General features: G+C 46.0%; 1 protein-coding gene across 1 annotated transcript in view; it reads right to left on the bottom strand.

Moving 5' to 3' along the window:
* Positions 1-20,546, bottom strand: part of PLPP2 (phospholipid phosphatase 2) — a 56,787-nt gene extending 36,241 nt beyond the window's left edge. The window contains exon 1 of the mRNA XM_068234076.1: positions 20,426-20,546. Within this exon, the coding sequence (XP_068090177.1) occupies positions 20,426-20,483 (58 nt within the window). The 5' untranslated portion in view covers positions 20,484-20,546. The remainder of the gene's footprint in view (positions 1-20,425) is intronic.
* Positions 20,547-21,451: the final 905 nt, after the last annotated feature.

The following is a 21,451-nucleotide window of genomic DNA, read 5'->3' as shown; positions in this document are numbered from 1 at the left end:
TTAAAAAGGGCGGTTAATGCTAGAAAACCCTCAAATAAAGCTGAATTACACAATTCTGCAAAGATGAGTGGGCCAAAATTCCTCCAGAGCGCTGTAAAAGACTCGTTGCAAGTTATCGCAAACGCTTGATTGCAGTTATTGCTGCTAAGGGTGGCCCAACCAGTTATTAGGTTCAGGGGGCAATTTCTTTTTCACACAGCTCCATGTAGGTTTGAAGTTTTTTTTCTCACTAAATAATAAAAACCATCATTTAAAACTGCATTTTGTGTTCAATTATGTTATCTTTGCCTAATAGTTAACAGTTTTTGATGAGCAAAAACATTTAAGTGTGACAAACATGCAAAAGAATAAGAAATCAGGAAGGGGGCAAATAGTTTTTCACACCACTGTATATATTATACAAATTATTTCATTTACAAGCTTGACGTATGTAGGAGCATAAAACATTCACGCACATGTGTCAAACTAGGTGAACACCTTGCAAGAAGTTCACACTGCACAATGGCTGAGCATACAGAATCTGGAAAGCGCATCCTGCCGTAAACATGCATGCATGCACTCCCCAGAATTTTTTTCCAGCCGGGTGGGGTGGGATGAGAGAATGCAAGGCCGGAGCTTCTGCGCACAACTCTTACAGCATAGGAGGAAGTGAGCTGATAACAGCTGGGTGCTCACCAAAACTAGCCGGGGGTAAAACCCAGCTAAAAGAGCCTGGGGCGAACAGTGTGTGTGTGGGTGTGTGTGTGTGTACACACACATAGATAGATATAGATAGATATAGAGAGAGATAAGGTCCGTACACGCCGACTGCAGGCAACGACGGGTCTGTCGTCACTTCCCGCTGGGCGGGCGTTGCAGCGACAGTCCGGCATGTGTACAGTCTGTCTGCAGACTGATACGGCTGTTTCTGAGCGATCCGCCCGGCGGATCGCTCAGAAACAGCCTTATCAGCCCGCCGACAGACTGTACACACGCCGGGCTGTCTGCTGAAAACCCGCCCAGCGGGAGGTGACAACAGACCCGTCGTTGCCTGCAGTCCGGCGTGTGTATGGACCGAGAGAGAGAGATAGATAGCGGCTCACCACCTCCTATGCTGTAGGCAGAGTTGCGCACAGAAGCACTGGTCCTGCATCCTCACCTCACCCGGCTACTTTTTCATGCCATCCAGCTGGAAATAATTGTGTGTGTGTGTGTGTGTGTGTGTGTGTGTGTGTGTGTGTGTGTGTGTGTGTGTGTGTCTCTCTCAAAGGAATGCCTATAAACAGGCAGCGACCTCCCTGTGCAGGGGCAGGTTGACACACCTGGGTGAGTTCTCACAGATCTTGTAGATCAGGTTTCTCTACATGATTTCTTCAAAGCTGTCTCCAGAAGGGAGGGAGATGAAAGCATGCACTGGTCTTTAACTAGAGCTCAGTTTGCAACAACAGAGCTTCAGGGACATTTAAACCACTGTATTGTGACAGGAAAGAGTTCAATGTCTTGCAAACATTCATCTTCTTGATAAAGGCCTTATAGGAAAAAAAAAAAAACAGATACTAATTCTGTCATGTCAAGGTGCTACAATACATATCCAAAATGCAGAGCTGAGCTTTCCCTAACTGGCCCACAATGCACAGCTGCCGGTGTAACACACCCGGCTCTGCGTGGTGCAGGGTATATAGAAGCGTCTGGGGCGCCTGATGCTGAGTCAGATCAGACACCTGCTGCAGGCAGCAGTAGCCATACTGCTCCTTGTCGGAAAGGGCTAAAGGGGCCCATACACCTAACGTTTTTCCCGCCGATATAAAGCAGATTCGATCACTGTGATCGAATCTGCTGTGAAATCGTTGCACAAACGCTGACAAAACGATCGATTTCCATCCGAAATCATTCGTTCCCGCCGATTCCCGTCTATCCGTCCGTACGGAAGATTTCGCTCGATCGCCGGCAGGTCGGGAGTGCGTAGATAGCGGCGTTCGAATGCCCGATGACCGACGCTAGCGGCAATACATTACCTGCTCCGGCCGGCGTGTGTCCCGACAGGAAGTTTAAACAGTAGAGCGCCCTCTACTGTTTAAACTTCCCTGGCAGGAAGTTCAGTGAAGTTGGAGGAGCACGGAGAAGAAAACAGCGGAGACCAGGGGACACGCGCCGGCGGGAGCAGGTAATGTGTGCGGGGGAAGGGGGCGGCGGCAACTTCACAGACTGTGATCGGTTTCATGCTGAAATCGGTTCACAATCTGTTTGCAGTAAAGGTAGCCATACGATCCCTCTCTGATCAGATTCGATCAGAGAGGGATCTATCTGTTGGTCGGATCTGATGGCAAATCGACCAGTGTATGGCTACCTTAAGATGGACTAACAAAATGGAAAACTGTCCTGTGGTCTGACGAATGTAAATTTTAAAGCAGACCTGAACTTGGAACATCCTCTATGCTCTAAAGCAGGCTTTCTCAACCAGGGTTCCCTGGAACCCCAGGGTTCCTTGAGTACTCTGCAGGGGTTCCTTGGCATTTTCCCCCATCGTGGGGGAAGTATAATAGAGCACACTATAATAGGTAGTACTGTATCAAGAAGCACTAAATTGGGGCATCAGGAGACTGTATAATGAGTGGCAGTGTAATGGGGGTAGTGAAATAAACAGCCACACACACTTTTAAAGACCATTCCTGCTGCAAAATAAATGCAGGGGTTCCTCAGGACCAAAAAATTGTTTGCAGGGGTTCCTTGAGATCCAAAAGGTATTTGCAGGGTTCCTCCATGATAAAAAGGTTGAGAAAGGCTGCTCTAAAGATACACAACAGCATAATAATCTTTAAACAAAAAACATGTATTTGCTACAGCTGATACAAATCATAAAATAAATCTGCACTGATCCTACTTAATGATTTATGTAGGCAGACATATTGTTAACATCCTGTGCTTTCAAATGAGCTTATCTGCCGTGGCAGTCAGGTGACACAGGTGAGAGATCAAATTACAACTTGTGATTCAACACAAATGAGGGGGAATTAGACAGGCTAAACTCTCAAAACACATACAGGGTGCATTTCTCTGTTTTCCTTCTGCCTCACTTTAAGGGGAACCTGAAGCGAGAGGTTTATCGAGGCTGCCATATTTACTTCCTTTTAAACAATAGCAGTTGTCTCTGGCTGTCCTGCTGATCATTCTAGCATCACTAGTGTCTAAATTCCACACCTGCTCTGCATGCTTGTTCAAGGTTCATGGCTAAGAGTATTATGGCCCATACTCACGGGCTACTTTTCTGGCCTGTCGCTAGCACACGGGAGCGTGTGTGCGCGCACGCGCAACAGGCCGGCGACAGCTCGTCGCCAGGTCCCTCCGTATACACACGCGGAAGTGGGACTAGGGATGGCGATGGAAGCTGTTGCCAACATTCCTCCCCCCTGCCGGAAACTCAATGCTCCGGCTATTGGGTTGCTGTCGCTAGTCCGCATACACACTCGGACTAGCAACAGTTGCGGCAGCAACTGTCGCCATGCGATTGACTGCCGCCAATCGCATGGCGACAGCAGCGACGAGCAACTGTTCGGGGTGCGCGCCTCATACTCACGGGCGACCTGTCGCCGCAACACGCGCGCGCCACGTGGTTGCGGCGACAATTGTAGCCCGTGAGTATGGGCCATTAGAGAGGATCAGCAGGACAGCCAGGCAAATGATGGCATTTTGTGTCTGAAGCAGATACATTTCCATCACAGGCTTCTGTGGGAAACACATCCACTGTCTGTGAAATAGTCTGGGTCCGGAGTTTGCATTGTGTTTACTGGAATTGATCATACAGATCTGTTCCAAACTGAGTAAACAGATCCTATTAATAACAAGACCAGAGTATGAACCGAGCCTTAGTGGCTACACTGGCTAGTGCATCTGGTAAGGTACCATTATTACTGAACAATACATACAGGTTTTGGGGCAATACATGCCAACATCTTTTTTTAATAAAGACAATACTTATTGCAGCAACACACTGTCAAACTGAACCAGGCACTTGTTACAATAGCAAGGCATATTAAAAAAGACCATGAGCTAAACTGGCCTGTCTGCAGTCCAGACCAGTTACCAATTGAAACCATCTGACACCTTCATAGAAAAACAAAAATATGAGAGCGCAGTAGTAGAAATGCTACACCGGGCAGGAACATTATACAGAGAGATGCTGATGCAACACAGCGATAAACATGCCCCTAATGCTATTCGTGATGGTCAATGACAAGCAAATAATTCTGAGTTGATGCAAAATTATGCAAATTGGCATTTGATGAATTCTGTGTCAACTCAGATTTGCATCTTGTTGACTATACCTAGTAGCTATATTTTTCCAAATCAATATTTGCCATGCTGTTTTTGTATTACTTTCAATTAAATATGACATTAATTTGCAAATCATTACATTTTTATTTTAAGATTGTAGATAGGGTCATAGTGTTTTCAGGAATAGAATTATTCTAGCTTACAGAAAGTAAAGACAGTGCAACAGGTCAAAATGAGCTTTCCAACAAGATAATATCTTCTCTGTCAAGAAGCCCTACCTTTCTATTAATGCAACTCACTGAACAGGTATTACAGAAACACTAATAGCCCCAGAAATGTTCACATTCAGGAATTGAAGGGCAGAACAGACCAGTTGTACTTAAATGCGGGGTCGTCACGCAGAACCCACTAGGCTGCCTACATTGAGCTAAAAACCGTCCCATAGTTCCATAACTGCATTTAATTAAACCCCTGGGGATGAAGAGGAAAACAGTTGCAATAAATCTAGAAACCATTGCAGAATAAAGCCTCGTCCGCATCCCCGTGCGTACCCGCCGCATCCTCGCTCGCCAGATTCAATCCGCCCTTGTCCCCGCGCCGCTTATCTTCCGCTCGATTCCCTACCATTGTCCCCTCATGGGGAACGAGCAGGGAATCGGCGGTGGCAAAATCGGACCTGACGGATCTTATCAATCGAGCCGCATCAGCGGCTCGATTGATAAGGAACATCGCTCCGTGTAGACGGCGCTTAAAAGGAACTAGTTACTGCCAAAACTTGATAAAATCTTTTGATGAGGAGGAGCGTGGCTGGACAGCTTTGCAGGGGTTGCCGCTGCTTCCTAGAGGGGCGTGGGCAGCCGTTGTGAGCACACAACTCCAGGGGGCTGCAAGAATTCCCAGGTAAGTTAAACTGATTTTTTTAGGTTGACTTTAATTTCCTTTAACCTCCTTAGCGGTCTGGACGGGCTCAGCTCGTCCATTACCGCTGGAGGGTGCCGCTCAGACCCTGCTAGGCCGATATGCTACAAATAAAAAAGGTGCACACGCAGCCGGCACTTTGCTAGCCACGTAAGCTACCTGATCGCCGCCGCTTTGCGAAAGAGGGTCCCCCCAGCCGCCCGAGCCCTGCGCAGCCGGACCAATCAGTTCCGACAGCGCTAAGGGCTGGATCGGAGGCGGCTGACGTCCATGACGTCACTCCGCTCGTCGCCATGGCGACGAGGAAAGCGAAACAAGGAAGGCCACTCATCGCGGCCTCTCTTGTTACTTCTGATCGCCTCCGGCGATCAGAAGTACGCGTCAGGAGCGCCCTCTAGTGGGCTTTCATGCAGCTAACATTACAGTTGGCTGCATGTAATAGATTTTTTTTTTTATTAAAAAAAAAAAAAAACCTCCCGCAGCCGCCCTGGCGATCTTAATAGAACGCCAGGGAGGTTAAGTGACTTTGAATGAGGGGTGATGGTCAGTGCAAGAAGAGCTGGTGCTAGTATCTCTGAAAGATGACTCTTTTAGGTTTTTCTCGCCCAACAGTAGCTCAGGTATTTAAAGTAGCAGTTGAGGGGAAACAAAAAAACAAAACAAAAAACGGCAAGAGTTAATGACTATTCTATTTGAAAGAGACTGGTGAACAAGAGAGGTGAAAGGAGAGTAGCTGCAACAGAAGGGCAACAACACAACAAATTACAGCTGAATTCAATGCAGGTTCATCACAATGCATATCCCAATGCACAACAACAAGATGGACTTTGCTAAGGATGAGCTTTAGCAGATGGAGACCATCAAAAGTGCATTTGGTATCACAGAAAAATAGGAAGAGACGCCTGTGGGTCCAGGATTGACGACCATGCACCTTGTCACCGTGCTCGATCGGTCTCAAATTGGTTTGAGAAATAGCAGAGTTTAAGCTGCTTCCATAGCCAGCTCAGTGCCTTGACCTCAATACTATTGAACATTTGTGGGACAAAGTCAAAACATCACTTTAACCACTTCCCGACCGCCTAACGCACAGAGGCGGCCGGGAAGTGGAGCCCTTAAGGACCGGCTCACCCACAGAGGCGGCGGTCCATTTAAGGGCATGGGCGGAGCGATCGCGTCATCCGTGACGCGATCCTCCGCCGGCGCCTGTCACCGCTTGCTCGCCGCAACATCCCACCGGCTATACGGAAGCGCCGGCGGGATGTTAACCCCGCGATCGCCGCATACAAAGTGTATAATACACTTTGTAATGTTTACAAAGTGTATTATACAGGCTGCCTCCTGCCCTGGTGGTCCCAGTGTCCGAGGGACCACCAGGGCAGGCTGCAGCCACCCTAGTCTGCACCCAAGCACACTGATTTCCCCCCCCCCCTGCCCCAGATCGCTCACAGCACCCATCAGACCCCCCCCCCTGCCCACCCCCCAGACCCCTGTTTGCACCCAATCACACCCCTAATCACCCATCAATCACTCCCTGTCACTATCTGTCAACGCTATTTTTTTTTTATCCCCCCCCCTGCTCCCTGCCCCCTCCTGATCACCCTCCACCCCTCAGATTCTCCCCAGACCCCCCCCCCCAGACCACCCCCCCCTGTTTACTGTATGCATCTATCCCCCTGATCACCCGTCAATCCCCCTGATCACCCGTCAATCACCCGTCAATCACCCCCTGTCACTGCCACCCATCAATCAGCCCCTAACCTCCCCCTTGCGGGCAATCTGATCACCCCCCCCCACACCAATAGATCGCCCACAGATCCGACATCAGAACACCTCCCAAATCCATTGTTTACATCTATTCTCTCCTCTAAACACCCACTAATTACCCATCAATCACCCATCAATCACCCCCCAATCACTTTTACCTATCAGATCAGACCCTAATCTGCCCCTTGCGGGCACCCAATCACCCGCCCACACGCTCAGATTGCCCTCTGACCCCCCCTTATCAATTCACCAGTGCATTAATTACGTCTGTTCTTCCCTGTAATAACCCACTGATCACCTGTCAATCACCTGCCAATCACCTATCACCCATCAATTACCCCCTGTCACTGCCACCCATCAATCAGCCCCTAACCTGCCCCTTGCGGGCAATCTGATCACCCACCCACACCATTAGATCGCCCGCAAACCCGCCGTCAGATTACCTCCCAAATGTATCGTTTACATCTGTTATCTTCTCTAAACACCCACTAATTACCCATCAATCACCCCCTATCACCACCTGTCACTGTTACCTATCAGATCAGACCCTAATCTGCCCCTTGCGGGCACCCAATCACCCGCCCACACGCTCAGATTGCCCTCAGACCCCCCCTTATCAATTCGCCAGTGCATTAATTACATCTGTCCTTCCCTGTAATAACCCACTGATCACCTGTCAATCACCTGCCAATCACCTATCACCCATCAATCACCCCCTGTCACTGCCACCCAACAATCAGCCCCTAACCTGCCTCTTGCGGGCAATCTGATCACCCACCCACACCAATAGATCGCCCGCAGATCCGACATCAGATCACCACCCAAGCGCAGCGTTTACATCTATTCTCTCCTCTAAACACCCACTAATTACCCATCAATCACCCATCAATCACTCCCTATCACCACCTGTCACTGTTACCTATCAGATCAGACCCTAATCTGCCCCTTGCGGGCACCCAATCACCCGCCTACACGCTCAGATTGCCCTCAGACCCCCCCCCTTATCAATTCGCCAGTGCAATATTTACATCTGTCCTTCCCTGTAATAACCCACTGATCACCTGTCAATCACCTGCCAATCACCTATCACCCATCAATCACCCCCTGTCACTGCCACCCAACAATCAGCCCCTAACCTGCCCCTTGCGGGCAAACTGATCACCCACCCACACCAATAGATCGCCCGCAGATCCGACATCAGATCACCACCCAAGCGCAGTGTTTCCATCTATTCTCTACCCTAAACACCCACTAATTACCCATCAATCACCCCCTGTCGCTGCTACCTATCAGATTAGACCCCTATCTGCCGCTAGGGCACTCAATCACCCGCCCACACCCTCAGAATGCCCTCAGACCCCAGCCCTGATCACCTCGCCAGTGCATTGCTTGCATCTATTCCCCCCTCTAATCACACCTTGAAACACCCATCAATCACCTCCTGTCACCCCCTAGCACACCTACCCATCAGATCAGGCCCCAATTTGCCCCGTGTGGGCTCCTGATCACTCGGCCAAACCCTCAGACCCCCTTCCGATCACCTCCCCAGTGCATTGATTGCATCTATTTTCCCCTCTAACCACCCCCTGAGACACCCATCAATCACCTCCTGTCACCCCCCTAGCACTCCTATCCATCAGATCAGGCCCAATACAACCTGTCATCTAAAAGGCCACCCTGCTTATGACCGGATCCACAAAATTCGCCCCCTCATAGACCACCTGTCATCAAAATTTGCAGATGCTTATACCCCTGAACAGTCATTTTGAGACATTTGGTTTCCAGACTACTCACGGTTTTGGGCCTGTAAAATGCCAGGGCGGTATAGGAACCCCACAAGTGACCCCATTTTAGAAAAAAAAAGACACCCCAAGGTATTCTGTTAGGTGTATGACGAGTTCATAGAAGATTTTATTTTTTGTCAAAAGTTAGCGGAAATTAATTTTTATTGGTTTTTTTTCACAAAGTGTCATTTTTCACTAACTTGTGACAAAAAATAAAATCTTCTATGAACTCGCCATACACCTAACGGAATACCTTGGGGTGTCTTCTTTCTAAAATGGGGTCACTTGTGGGGTTCCTATACTGCCCTGGCATTTTAGGGGCCCTAAACTGCGAGGAGTAGTCTAGAAAACAAATGCTTCAAAATGACCTGTGAATAGGACGTTGGGCCCCTTAGCGCACCTAGGCTGCAAAAAAGTGTCACACATGTGGTACCGCCGTACTCAGGAAAAGTAGTATAATGTGTTTTGGGGTGTATTTTTACACATACCCATGCTGGGTGGGAGAAATTTCTATGTAAATGGACAATTGTGTGTAAAAAAAATCAAACAATTGTCATTTACAGAGATATTTCTCCCACTTAGCATGGGTATGTGTAAAAATACACCCCAAAACGCATTATACTACTCCTGAGTACAGCGGTACCACATGTGTGGCACTTTTTTACACCCTAAGTACGCTAAGGGGCCCAAAGTCCAATGAGTACCTTTAGGATTTCACAGGTCATTTTGCGACATTTGGTTTCAAGACTACTCCTCACGGTTTAGGGCCCCTAAAATGCCAGGGCAGTATAGGAACCCCACAAATGACCCCATTCTAGAAAGAAGACACCCAAAGGTATTCCGTACGGAGTATGGTGAGTTCATAGAAGATTTTATTTTTTGTCACAAGTTAGCGGAAAATGACACTTTGTGAAAAAAAACTATTAAAATCAATTTCCGCTAACTTGTGACAAAAAAATAAAAACTTCTATGAACTCACCATACTCCTAACGGAATACCTTGGGGTGTCTTCTTTCTAAAATGGGGTCATTAGTGGGGTTCCTATACTGCCCTGGCATTTTAGGGGCCCTAAACCGTGAGGAGTAGTCTTGAAACAAAAATGACCTGTGAAATCCTAAAGGTACTCATTGGACTTTGGGCCCTTTAGCGCAGTTAGGGTGCAAAAAAGTGCCACACATGTGGTATCGCCGTACTCAGGAGAAGTAGTATAATGTGTTTTGTGGTGTATTTTTTACACATACCCATGCTGAGTGGGAGAAATATCTCTGTAAATGGACAATTGTGTGTAAAAAAAATTAACAAATTGTCATTTACAGAGATATTTCTCCCACCCAGCATGGGTATGTGTAAAAATACACCCCAAAACACATTATACTACTTCTCCTGAGTACGGCAATACCACATGTGTGGCACTTTTTTGCAGCCTAACTGCGCTAAGGGGTCCAAAGTCCAATGAGCACCTTTAGGCTTTACAGGGGTGCTTACAATTTAGCACCCCCCAAAATGTCAGGACAGTAAACACACCCCACAAATGATCCCATTTTGGAAAGTAGACCCTTCAAGGTATTCAGAGAGGGGCATGGTGAGTCCGTGGCAGATTTCATTTTTTTTTGTCGCAAGTTAGAAGAAATGGAAACTTTTTTTTTTTTTTTTTTCTCACAAAGTGTCATTTTCCGCTTACTTGTGACAAAAAATAATATCTTCTATGAACTCACTATGCCTCTCAGTGAATACTTTGGGATGTCTTCTTTCCAAAATGGGGTCATTTGGGGGGTATTTATACTATCCTGGAATTCTAGCCCCTCATGAAACATGACAGGGGGTCAGAAAAGTCAGAGATGCTTGAAAATGGGAAAATTCACTTTTTGCACCATAGTTTGTAAACGCTATAACTTTTACCCAAACCAATAAATATACACTGAATGGGTTTTTTTTTAATCAAAAACATGTTTGTCCACATTTTTCGCGCTGCATGTATACAGAAATTTTACTTTATTTGAAAAATGTCAGCACAGAAAGTTAAAAAAATCATTTTTTTGCCAAAATTCATGTCTTTTTTGATGAATATAATAAAAAGTAAAAATCGCAGGAGCAATCAAATAGCACCAAAAGAAAGCTTTATTAGTGACAAGAAAAGGAGCCAAAATTCATTTAGGTGGTAGGTTGTATGAGCGAGCAATAAACCGTGAAAGCTGCAGTGGTCTGAATGGAAAAAAAGTGGCCGGTCCTTAAGGGGTAGAAAGCCCTAGGTCCTCAAGTGGTTAAGGCTGCTTTCACAGTGGGACGTTACAGGTGCACGTTAGAGCAGCCTGTAACGCACCACACCGCACAGTAATGAACAATCAACGGGCTGTTCACAGTGCCCACGTTGCCTAACATTGTAACGCTGCACCTCAAGATAACGTACTGCATGCAGTACTTTATATGCGGCTAAGCCGCGTTAGACTGCTTGCACATGCTCAGTAATGTTGGGGAGAAGAAGAGAGCGGCCAGGCACATGGCTAATTAATATTCACTGCACGGTGTGACGTGCAGTGTTTACTTCCTGGAGCGGCCGCTCTCTGCGGCGATTGGCTGGCGGGACCACGTGATGGCGCATGCGTCCAAGAGTACGCATCACGGACGCTAGAGTGAGCTGCACAACGCGGCTCAGTCTGACGTCAACATCCAGCACCACAAGGCGTTGCGTTAGGGGCACGTTATGAGACCATAACGTCCCCTAAAATGCAACGTCCTCGTGGGAAAGTAGCCTAAAGCTTGGAAACGCCACCATCCAATCCGTTACAACTTAAAGCTGCCATCATGTGAGCATGTGCCAACACTCCTCAGCAATGTTACCAGCATCTGGTTGTCCATGTCAAGAAAAATATCAGCTGTGATCAGAGCTAAAGGTGGACCAACTCGTTATTAAAGTGGATCCGAGATAAACTTTTACTCATTGCATAATTGCGTTCCTTTCATATAGTTTATTGGGCATTCCTCAAGCCAAATACTTTTTTTGTTTTGTTTTGATACTCTAATTCCCTATAAACTAAACAAGCCTCGCCCACAGCTTCTCCAGAGAGCCTTGGCACTCTCAGCTGTAGGAAAAGGAGGAGGTTACTAGCCAGATATTTCATAGGGAGAGGGGAGGAGGGAATAGGAGAGGGGAGTGAAGTTTTCACAGGCTGAGGGCTGGAGGGAATGTGTGTAAAGTGACAAACAGGACATGGCTGCCCTCATTGTATCACAGGAAAAAATAATCAAACTGTTGAACCTGTTTGCAGCTAGGATTTGCTGAGTAAACTTTAGATAAGATTTATAGACAAGTTACTTGGTATAGTTAGTTTTTCATCTCGGATCCACTTTAGGCATCATACACACGCTCAAAAAAAGTCTTTTAAATGCACAATTATTAAACAACCTGAAGAAGTTGGACAACTTTTGTCAAATAAAATATCACTGATAAGAGGCAACCAACGACAGATAAGGCACAGCTTAAGTCAATTGAACAGTTGGATTGACTCAAGCTGCGTCTTATCAGTTGTTGGTCGCCTCTTCTCAGTGATATTTTACTTGACAAAAGTTGTCCAACTTCTTCAAGTTGTTTGATAATTGTGCATTTAAAAGACTTTTGCTGAGTGTGTATATGAGGCTTAAGAGGGAGTCTAATTTTTGGTCACAGTGTATTATGCACAGAAAATCAATATTAATGGACAGAAAATACAAAGAAATGGACAGAAAATACACGGCCACAAGTAATGAGGTTAACAGTAATTACGGTTTATGCTTGTTTCAGGTGTGACTCCAAAACAGCTGAAGCCAAGAGCTCAGTAGGATAGGAAAATACACTGCTTAAAAAAAAATGGAACATTTAGGTAAATCAATAAAACACATTGTGAAACGCACCAAAAATGCGTAAAAATGCACGCACGAAACGCAAAAAAAATAAAAATGCACCAAAAAATGAAAACCACACTGCCTAGTGTGCTCCCAGCCTGAAACATGAGCGGATCCTTAGCAAGTTGCTTTTGTCCTGTGACAGTGCACAAGAAGTGCGTTCCCTGCCTAACAGACATTCCTTGGTTAAACTGTTCCCACTAGAGCAGAGAACTTGTCCATTCTCCGCTCATTGCTAAGAGGAGTGAACGGCTCCTATGTTGTACATAGGAACCATTCACACTTGTCACGCTGCCACGGATCTGCGGGATCCGTGGCAGTAAGCGGGCTACATTTCTGTGCTGTCTGCGATAATCTCGGGCCAAACTGATGCATTCCCCCAAATAGCCTGTGGGGGAGCACATCTGCCCGGGTTCCAGCTGCATCAGTGTAGACATTGGGCTGTCGCTCCCACTGGCATGTGATGCGGAAGACAAGTGGGAACAGAGCCTTACAGCTGATACAAATCTTGCAGGGTGTCTACTTCCTGCTTCCATTGAAGCAGACATTGTTAACATCCTGTGTTTACCAATTAGGCCCCTGCCGTGGCAGTCAGCCGACACAGCTGAGTGATCAAATTACAACTTGCGACGAGTCACAGATGAGGGGGAATGAGACAGGTCCACTTTAAAGGGAGTTTCCTAGGGGGGGGGGGACATGGTGGCATACGGCAGCACTGGTTCGGTAAGTGCCCAGGAGCCTACATACAGATGTCTATGACAACGAAAGGTGCACACGCATCTCCCAGGGAAGAGAGACAGTACCACTGCACAAATACCTCACATCACTTGGCATTGCACATTATGCATGCTCTTTAGGCTCTGTGCACATTAGAGCAGAGAACGGACTTTTTTTGTCTGTTCTTCGCTCATTGGAAACTGGGCAGTGAATGGTTCCAAGTTATATATAAGAGCCATTCACGCGGATCTGTTCGTTGCAGTAAGTGGATAACTTTTCTGTGCAATCCGCTATAATCCAGGACAGGTGGATGCGTCTGCATCTGCCCAGGGCTACGCAAATCGCTGCTGCTCGACCCCTTTATGCAGGGATGCATGGGGATCCCCAATGGGCTGCAAAAGACCAGTGGGAATGAACACGTTGAACACAGCGCAGGAGATTTGGGTGCAATAGTAATTACGGCTATAGCAGTGCACAGTGAGCAACTTCGGGGCCGTCAGAAGACTGTGCTGAAGTTACTTTTAAAACACTGTCATTCAGCCGCCAGCAATATCTGGAAGCCGAATTGCATCATTCCCCACTATCCACGTCGACCTGGAGGGAGAACAGTAATTAACGCTGCCAGGACTTGTGCAGGAGCAGGGTAAGCTGTATATTGGCTGTATTGTGCGCCCAAGTCTCCCATCTGCGATTTCATAGGTACGCAGATGGAAATCCTCAGAAACAGTAAGAATTCTCATAGGTTCACGGTGAACCAATGAACATCCTCCCTGTTGCTTGGGAGAATTGGCCTAATGCAGCCTATGGAGAACTCCATGCTTATGCTGGCCTCCAGGTTTTTTTTTAGAGCAGGACCGAGCGGCGGCGACGTGAAAGGTGAGTGGCGATCACTTCGGGCGGTAGGTAGACGCAGAGCGGATGCAAAATGGATGAAGCACATCTGCTTAGTGGATGCGCTCACGGTGTCCATTTTGCATCCGCACTAGTGGGAACATCTCTGATGCTTCGACATGCTTTAGGTGAAGCCAGCAATAGAATTTGCTGGTAATTCCTGAGCAATGTCAGGTGATAAGAAGCTCACACAAAGAACCCCTTCTCACCTTGATTTGTATATGGCCCATTAAGTAATAAGCAATGCAAAACACTAACTGTTGTAAAGCATGCAGATGAAAGCTATGTAGATATGCAATCCAAGCTTGTCTTATTAGTATTATGGTTAACTATATCAAAAAGAGCTGGACGAAAAACATGGGGACACTTTCTGCAGATAAGACACAGAACTTGAATTCAGTGCTAGTTGACAGTGTTCAGTTGCATTGCAGAATAATTGCATATGAACTCATACTGCTTGAGAACAGCCCAATATAATTATATGGGCCTGTTCACAGTACTGTGTTGTAACTGATCGCATTATTCTAACTCAATGCATGCAGACTTTGTATTAAAGTCTATGTCCATTCTCCATTGCAGTTCACACTCATCACGTGTGAATTGTGCAACCGACCACTGTGAACCTAGCCTAAAAATCCAATAAACTGCTCTTCCTCCTCCCACCAACAGGGCTGGTACAGAGGACACCTGCACAAACTTCAGAATGCCACTAAAGATAAATCATTACAGGTTTCACCTCACTTTTTTTTTAATCAAAGAACCATACTTAGCAAGGGCTGAACTGAAACTGCGTTGAACTAATCTGATTTGGAAGCTCATCCAGCCCCCACTCATTCCTATTCTAGCAGATAAGAAATTGTTTTTACCACGCAAACACTCATCTTGTGTGATCATAGGCATTGGCAAGTCAAAAGTTTGTGTAAATGCACAAGGCTTTGCACAGAGCGTCCAGTGAACTGCTAAGAGCATCAAAGCACTTATTTACCAGTTAGCCATACACCTGGTGATGGGCAGATTCGACCAAGAGACAAATTAATCTAATCTGATTAGAGAAAGATCTGTCAGCTGCCCATCCACCACAGGCAGATTGATCCAGAATCGGCCTTGTGCGCCACCTCGCCGCCCCCCTAATGTGTAATACCCCCAACCCATCCAAACACACACCCCGCATGGCTGCTGTTGTACACGAGTGATGTTACCAACGTGTCCTGTACTCCAGCAACCGCGTGGGGCGGGTGTATTGGGCGAGGCGAGGGGACAGAGGAGGGCAAGGGGTAGCCACGGACAGGTAATGTGCACTGGGCACCGGGGGTACATTACACATTAGGGGGGACAGCATCAAAGGCCTCGTCACTTATCCCAATATCACTTGCCGTTACGGTCGTGCACATGATTGAGCAAGTCGGCCCTACATCTTGCAGTATGTCCAACCAATTAATGCGACCAATTTCGGCCCAAAATTGGTCGCACCGTCAATTGGGCATGCACTTGGCAGCACAGATTTTCATCTGATTCCAATTATAATAATCGAATCAGATGGTCGATCAACCACCAACTCGCCTGATGTATGACCACCTTTAGGGAATCACTAGGGCGGAATCTCATTTGATCTGTTGCCTTTCCCTATAGGTGCCCATACACTCGTCAGATTAGCAGCAGATAGATCATCAGATGCATTTCTTATCTATCTGATGTGTTTTTAGAAAATTTTTTACCAGGATAGAATTCCAATAGATTTCAATTTGAAATCTATTGAAATTCGATCTGATGGCATTTTTTTGCCATCAGATTTCCATTATGGCCAATGCAAAATGATAAGCAATCTCATCAGATCGACCTAGTTTTCCACCCTGCCAGTTCGATGGAAATCCATCGAAATCGATCGAAATCGGACGTCGATCGGTCGATTGGCCAACCGACTTGCAATCGATCGATTTTGATCGATCGGTCAGAAAATCGGCTGAGTGTATGGGCCCCTTTTTACTGTGCATAAGCCCTTCCTAAAACAAAAGCAAACACTTATCTTGTGCAATCATAAGCAAATAGTGACAAGTCAAAAGTTTGTATGAATGTACAAGGCTTTACATCCAAATGCAAAAACAAAAACAGAAAAAAAAAAAGACAAGTGAACATCCAGGGAACAGGTAAGCGTTCCAAAGCACTTATTTACCAGTTAACTCAGGTGATCACTAGTGCAGAATGCCATTCAATCTGTTGCCTTTACCAAAAACGGTGCATAAGTTCTTCCCAAAACAAATTCTGGTTTTACTGGAGGCATCTACTCAACACTAGAGATTAGAACTTAATTCAACTAAATACTAATTTTTCATCTACAGGAAATGAAATATCTGCAGGAGTTGAACCAACAGAGGACTGAACAAGACTATCAATATAGAGCTAATGATATGGGAGTGAATAATCATCATCAGTAAAGGCTCGTACACATGTCCTAACAATCTGCCCAACTATCCTCTAATGCCTGGTACACACAAGATTTCCTGGCATATTTACTTCCAGATCGACTATTTCCAACACGTCCGATCTGATTTCCGATCAATCTTCCATAGAAGTGAACGGAAAATCGATTGGAAATCAGATCTGACATGTTGGAAAGAATCAATCTGACAGTAAACCTGCCAGAAAATCTCATTGTGTGTACCAGGCATGGAATTGGTCTGATGAAAGATAGTTCGGCGCGTGCACAGACAGCAAACAAGACGACCAACTGATAACAGGCGGTTTACCTTCCGAGAGATCAACCTGCACAACTATCTTGCAGGTTTGCCAGGTGTGTACAAGTAGTTTGTTTCATCGGTTTGTAAAAGTAGTTCAAACTTCCCCCGACGGGAGGTTTGTAAATGGTGTGGGTTTGTAGGTGGTCATATTTCGATATTATTGGGAATAAGTCCAGAAAAAAAGAGAGGGCCCTCAAAGTAAAACATACAAAGTGATCCACACTAGAGCACACCACCATTCTCAAAGTAGTATCAGGTTTCTGTCTAGGAGGATCTATATATGTGATGAAACGACAAGACAGTATTTTGATTCCAAAGTTCAATATCACAATTTATTATATCCAAAAACATTTTTCAAAAATGAAAAAAAAAAAAAAAAAAAAACGGTCAGTAAAAATTCTTCATAATATAAATGTAGAAGGTCATTCTGTTTAGACAAGACAGCAGACAGTATGTGCTTTGCTTGATGAAACAGTACATTTCAGGCAACGACACTAGTCCGCTTTGGGTTGTTAACCCTTCATCAGGCCTTTACAAAGTAAAAGAATATATCTTTACAAGAGAACATACGTAATCTAGAAGACTATAAATACATAGATTGGGGCATCTGTTTCGACCAGACACAACCAGGCACCTAACTGATGGCTGGCAAGGAAAGGATCAGCTGCAAACAGTGTGTGTGCTGTAGGGGGGCCCGCAAGCATTCACTTACCTACAGGGGTGCATAGCTCCCCATTCATATACGGGACTACATCTTGCCTGTCTGTGGACGAGCTCCACACTACTGCCGCAACTAAAGAAGGGTCCTGGCCAGTGGCAATGGGATCAAGGAGTAAGTTAGAAACCTTTGGAGAATCCATAGGCTCCCCTCTTCTTAGGCAAGTATGTAACTTTTTTTTTCCTTGCCAACTTTAACTTAGGAGCCCCCAAGTGTGCTACTTTCCCTAAAATGTACCTGAGATATACCTGAGGTTTCCTCAAAGCCCCCTTCAGGCTCATCGCTCCCTCGCCGTTCTCCTATACCTCCTCTGTAGCCCCCCCCCCCCCGAAGCTTCAGCCAGTCAGTGCGTCAGCGCACGCTCCATCAGCACGCTCCAATGACCGGGAGCACAACAGGGAAGCTACGCATGTGCAATAAACCCAGACTCCCGAAGTTACAAGGTGCCATTGCGGAGGAACCAGGCAACGGAGGAGGATCGCGAGGGCCGGATCAGGGGTTGGAAGAAGCCACGGGAATGTAAAAAAAACCACCCCAGTGTAACTGAGACCTGTTTGATTGGCGTATTTACAGCACACCGGAAAACACGTGAAATCATACAAGTAAGCCTATGGTTCGCACAAAAATCAGGACCAACAAATGTGATTTTATGTGCGGTTTAAAATTGCACAGCAAGTTACTTGTTCAGACATACTGCATGCACATCGCATGCGATACACATACAATGCTAGCTCTATGGGAATTCAAAAACCCATGTGCTTGGGGCCCCCCTCCCCCCACAAAAAAAAATCTGAAAATGTATCCTTTTCAATTGTTAAATGTAAATATTAAAAATCTCAAAACGGAAATGCATGAAAATAGGCAAAAGCAAGAAAAACTGCAGAAACGCACATGGTAAAAAAAAACTTGCCCGCAATTTACTGCAGCATTTTGCAAAGCGGGTATCATATCATACCAAACAATGCACATGCGTTTTCAATAGATTTCAGAAGGAAGGCTATTGGAAAAATATGTGTTATATGTGTGTACACATGCACACAAACTAATTTTATATATCTTTAGAAAACAACATTAAAGGTAGCCATACATCTAGAGACAAAACTCTCACTAAGTGAATCTGTGTAGAGAGAGATCTGTCAGCTGCCCATACAGTCTAGACCAATTCCCAGTCAAATTCATGATCAAATCAATTTGGAATTGGCCTTGTGACACTGCATGAGCCACCTTGTTGTCACCCTTTATGTCCAATGTGCCCCCCCCCCCCCATATGCCCAGTGCAGTACAGTATACATGTACTTTGGCAACCATGTGGGGCACATGTATGGAAGGAGGATTGTGCCAGCGGTAGACACAGGCAGGTAATGTATACTGCACTGGGCACATTGGACATTACGGGACAGCGCAGGAGGTTTGGTCTGAGAATGGTCACATGGTGGATCGGGCATGCACTTGGTGGCACAGACTTTCATACAAATCATTAATTACCAAATTAGATTGTCAATCAGCAGCCAAGTTAATAGTTTGGGCACCTTAAAGAGACTCCGTAACAAAAATTGCATCCTGTTTTTTTATCATCCTACAAGTTCCAAAAGCTATTCTAATGTGTTCTGGCTTACTGCAGCACTTTGTACTATCACAGTCTCTGTAATAAATCAATGTATCTTTCCCTTGTCAGACTTGTCAGCCTGTGTCTGGAAGGCTGCCAAGTTCTTCAGTGTTGTGGTTCTGCTATGAACTCCCCCCTCAGGGGGGAAAGAAACACACAAATGATCTCTTGAGATTCAAAAGGAAGGCTGTATACAGCCTGCTTGTGTATGGATGTATTTTCTATGTGTGGACATGCTGTACATCAACCTACTTCCTGTTTTGGTGGCCATTTTGTTTGTTTATAAACAAACTTTTCAAAACAGTTTTTAACCACTTTTAATGCGGCGGGGAGCGGTGAAATTGTGATAGAGGGGAATAGGAGATGTCCCCTAACACACTGGTATGTTTACTTTTGTGCGATTTTAACAATACAGATTCTCTTTAACTGATCTCTTTTTAGTCCTATGCCAAGCTCTGGTCCTGATCATTCCTGTAACTGTGGAACAAACAAAATCTGAATAAAGTGCTTTCTTTACTGGACACAAGATTACACTAACAAAAGGTAAGTGCTAGTAGTCACTAGTTCTGGTAAGAGGTAGTGCAACAACAGGTATGGTGGTGGTGCTGCTGGGAGCGGGCTGCATGCCTGGGGCAGGGTGTAGTGCTGCTGCTGCTGCACCAGGGAGGAGGGGGTGTTTGCTATGGAAAGCTTGCACCACGGGGGTTGTTATGGGGAGAGACCTCGGTTGCACCATGGACACCGTCAGAAACCACAACAAAGAACAGGCTGCAGTGTATGTAAATAGAAGGGAGCAGCAAGGAAAGAGTATATAGGAAAGCCAGCGATCCAGCAAGGCAAGCGAAGCACAGGGAGGAGCAACATGCAGACGGGGCACTGGACGGGGAGCCGAGCGCGCACGATACGCGAACAGGGAAAGTATGTGGTGGCAGCAGATATGGGGAGAGAGCTGCTGCTGGTGGGGGAAGAAGCAGCAACAGGGGAGCCGCACAGGGGAGAAGTTACGTGGACGCTGTAGTCACACAAAGGCAAGCAGCGCATACGGTCAGCAATGGAGCGGACTATTCAGGTGGGGAAAGGTGAGCGCTGGGGAGGCAGCAGCAGCGCACAGCTATCACACTGGGAGAACACTGTCCCTGGGTTTCCCCCCCATATGACTTACCGACACACACGCACAGCACGTCTAGCAGCACATACACGTTTCTCCGGCCGGGCAACATCCTCCGCCAGCCCGCTCCGGTCCGAACTTCGGGACCAGACTGACTGAAACAATCCCGCCCACTGGGATTCGGGGAACCCACCCATCACGTGACGCTGCCGGACACGCCCCTGTTTCTATTAACCTTCCCAATTCCCATTCCCAAGAAACACCTACGGCATATCAGTGGAAGAAATGTCTTCTTCTCAGTACTATTATTATCTATATTCTTTCTTTAGTTTGAGCTTGAAGCGGACTGGGCGAAAAATTAATTCAAAGCTCCCAACTGTCCCTCTTTTGGAGGGACAGTCCCTCTTTGTGAGCCTTGTACCTCTGTTCCTCTGTTCCTCTTTCCTCCTCATCTGTCCCTCTTTCAGGACTTTGTCCATCTTTATATGTATTTCTCTACAAAAAATGTGTTTAATTGACTCTAAACTTTATTCCCCTGTTTCTGGTGAAATGATTATGCTTTATGGCTAGGTAGGTCCATGGCGGGTAATTCCCTGTGGAAACAGGAACGCAAAAAAAATTGGGAAAGTCACACCACACGTTATCCACGTATTGCATATAGTGAAGTTTACAGTCAATTATTATAATTGATTTAAAAAGCACCAACATATTCTGTGGCACTGTACAATACAGAGGTGGGTAGGGTGAACAGAAAATGCCCTGGAGGTAAATAAAAAGGCGTTTGCTCTGGCTTTCATCTCTCTGGCACTTTATTCAGCCTGAGGAAGTGGACTGAGACCCATGAAATGCATTGCATATTAAAGTTCATTGTTTACCATTCAAATTTGTCATCCTTGAGATAAACCACCTCATTTTTTTTCACTATAGCTGTTTTTAACACAGTATTATCATACCCTGAGGGCCACTTTCCCCCCTTTGCTGTACACAACAGTCAATGAAAGCATACTACGCTGTGGCCCTTATGCAATTCATTTCTTCTCCTGAGTTTTCTCCTAGGAGATAATTTTCAACATTTTGCAA

Source organism: Hyperolius riggenbachi, chromosome 1 (genome assembly GCF_040937935.1).
Source record: "Hyperolius riggenbachi isolate aHypRig1 chromosome 1, aHypRig1.pri, whole genome shotgun sequence".
NCBI classification, from domain to species: domain Eukaryota; kingdom Metazoa; phylum Chordata; class Amphibia; order Anura; family Hyperoliidae; genus Hyperolius; species Hyperolius riggenbachi.
This window is presented reverse-complemented; position numbering and strand designations above follow the sequence as displayed.